This window comes from Scyliorhinus canicula, chromosome 29, assembly GCF_902713615.1.
Source record: "Scyliorhinus canicula chromosome 29, sScyCan1.1, whole genome shotgun sequence".
Classification (NCBI taxonomy): domain Eukaryota; kingdom Metazoa; phylum Chordata; class Chondrichthyes; order Carcharhiniformes; family Scyliorhinidae; genus Scyliorhinus; species Scyliorhinus canicula.
This window is the reverse complement of record NC_052174.1, coordinates 10,782,514-10,784,628: the sequence shown is the minus strand read 5'-3', so window position 1 is coordinate 10,784,628 and position 2,115 is coordinate 10,782,514. Positions and strand designations below refer to the sequence as shown.

The 2,115-nt window shown below is 46.9% G+C and overlaps 1 protein-coding gene across 1 annotated transcript in view; it reads left to right on the top strand.

The window, feature by feature from the left end:
- Window positions 1–591: 591 nt before the first annotated feature.
- LOC119958312 (proline-, glutamic acid- and leucine-rich protein 1-like) overlaps window positions 592–2,115 on the top strand; it is a 52,715-nt gene continuing 51,191 nt past the window's right edge. Inside the window, exon 1 of the mRNA XM_038786749.1 lies at window positions 592–698. Within this exon, the coding sequence (XP_038642677.1) occupies window positions 592–698 (107 nt within the window). The remainder of the gene's footprint in view (window positions 699–2,115) is intronic.

Here is a 2,115-nt window from a genome sequence, read left to right as displayed (position 1 = left end):
TCACTACAGTATCAAAGACCAATACGGCACAGGGACAGGCCCTTCGGCCTTTCAAGCCTGTACCCTTGGCCAAAACCCTCAGCACTTCCTAGTTCCTTTCCTCAAAGTCTTACAAAATTATAATAAGATATTGGGGTATCTGGTATCCGAGCCACTGTTGGGGTCTGGTCCTGCATCGGAATACATTAAATACCCTTCTGTACGGTTTAATAATCCTTGTAATCCTTTAAGAAATGCTTTCCCATGACCTTGTGGATAGCACAATCGCTTCACAGCTCCAGGGTCCCAGGTTCAATCCCGGCTTGGGTCACTGTCTGTGCGGAGTCTGCACATCCTCCCCGTCTCTGCGTGGGTTTCCTCCGGGTGCTCCGATTTCCTCCCACAGTCCAAAGATGTGCAGGTTAGGTGGATTGGCCGTGATAAATTGCCCTTAGTATCCAAAATTACCCTTAGTGTTGGGTGGGGTTACTGAGTTATGGGGATAGGGTGGAGGTGTTGACCTTGGGTAGGGGGTAGGGTGCTCTTTCCAAGAGCCGGTGCAGACTCGATGGGCCGAATGGCCTCCTTCTGAACTATAAATTCTATGTAAAGATGGATGTTCGTACAGACTTGGGTGTACTTGTACATGGAATGAAGGAAGGTTCAGCCAGCAATTTGGAAGGAACATGGAATATTGGTCTTCAGGTCAAGGGACTGGGGTACAGAATAAAGACGCTTTGTTACAAATGTGTATGTGTTGGTGAGACATCACCTGGAATATGAGGGGAGGTTTGGTCCCCATGTTTAAGGGAGGATATCCTTGCAATGGAGGCGGCACAGCCAAGGTTCATTAGATTGGCCCCTGGGATCAGGGGGTTGTCCTACGATGAAGGGACGGATAAACTGGGTCTATATTCCCTGAAATCGAGGGAATGAGACCTAGCAGAGATCTATAAGATTGTGCATGCTCTTAATAGATTGAAGAATGCGGGGAAGAGGCCATCCATGTCAGATAGTCACCTGGAAATCCGATCGGGAATTCAGAAGAAACTTCTTTATCAAAAAAAAAGCAGGTGATCTCATTGAAACAAACAAGATTCCAAAGAGGCTCGATAGAATCGGTGCTTCTGTTGGCTGGCGAATCAAGAACAAGGGTTGTCTCAGAATAAGGGGTCGATCATATAGAACTGAGATGAGGAGAAATTTCTTTATTCAAAGGGCTGTGAATGTTCCCTCCCCAGAGGGTCGTGGGTACTCCATCGTTGAATTTATCTAAGGCTGTGGGACCGACAGAATTTTGGTCTCTCAGGAAATAGGGGCTAGAATTATGGAATCACAGAATCCTATTGTGCAGAAGGACTATTCGGCCCATCGAGGACTGACCCTTCGAGAGGCCACCCTACTTAAAGCCCACGCCTCCACCCTATCCCCGTAACCCAGTAAGCTAACCTAACCTTTTGGACACTAAGGGCAATTTAGCATGGCCAATCCACCTAATCCATCTTTGGACTGTGGGAGGAAACCGGAACACCCGGAGGAAACGCACACTGACATGGCGAGAAAGTGCAAACTCCATGCAGACAGTGACCTGGGGCCGAAATAGAACTCAGGACTCAGGAGTTGTGCAGCAGCAGTGCTAACCACTGTGCCACCCATAAGCAGAGATTGAACAGTTTAGGCCTATACTCTTTGGAGTTTAGAAGAATGACAGGGGCTCAAATTGAGGTATACAAGATGATAAAAGATATGGATAAAGTAACCATGAGCGAATGCTTCCTCATGTGGGGCATTCCAGCACAAGTGGTTATGGTCCTAGGATAAGAGGTAGCAAATTTTAAACGGAGTTGAGGAGAAACTGCTTCTCCCAAAGGGTTATGAATCTGTGGAATTCGCTACCCCAGAGTGTGATGCATGCTGGGACAGTGAGTAAACTTAAGGAGGAGTTAGACAGATTTTTAATTGATAATGGTTTGAAGGGTTATGGAAAACGGGCAAGACGGTGAAGTTGAGGCCTGGATGAGATCAGCCATGATCAAATGGCGGAGCACACTCGATGGGCTGAATGGCCTAATTCTGCTCCTATATCTTATGAATACATCTTTTGAACTCATGGACTTATAAACCCAAGGTCCACCT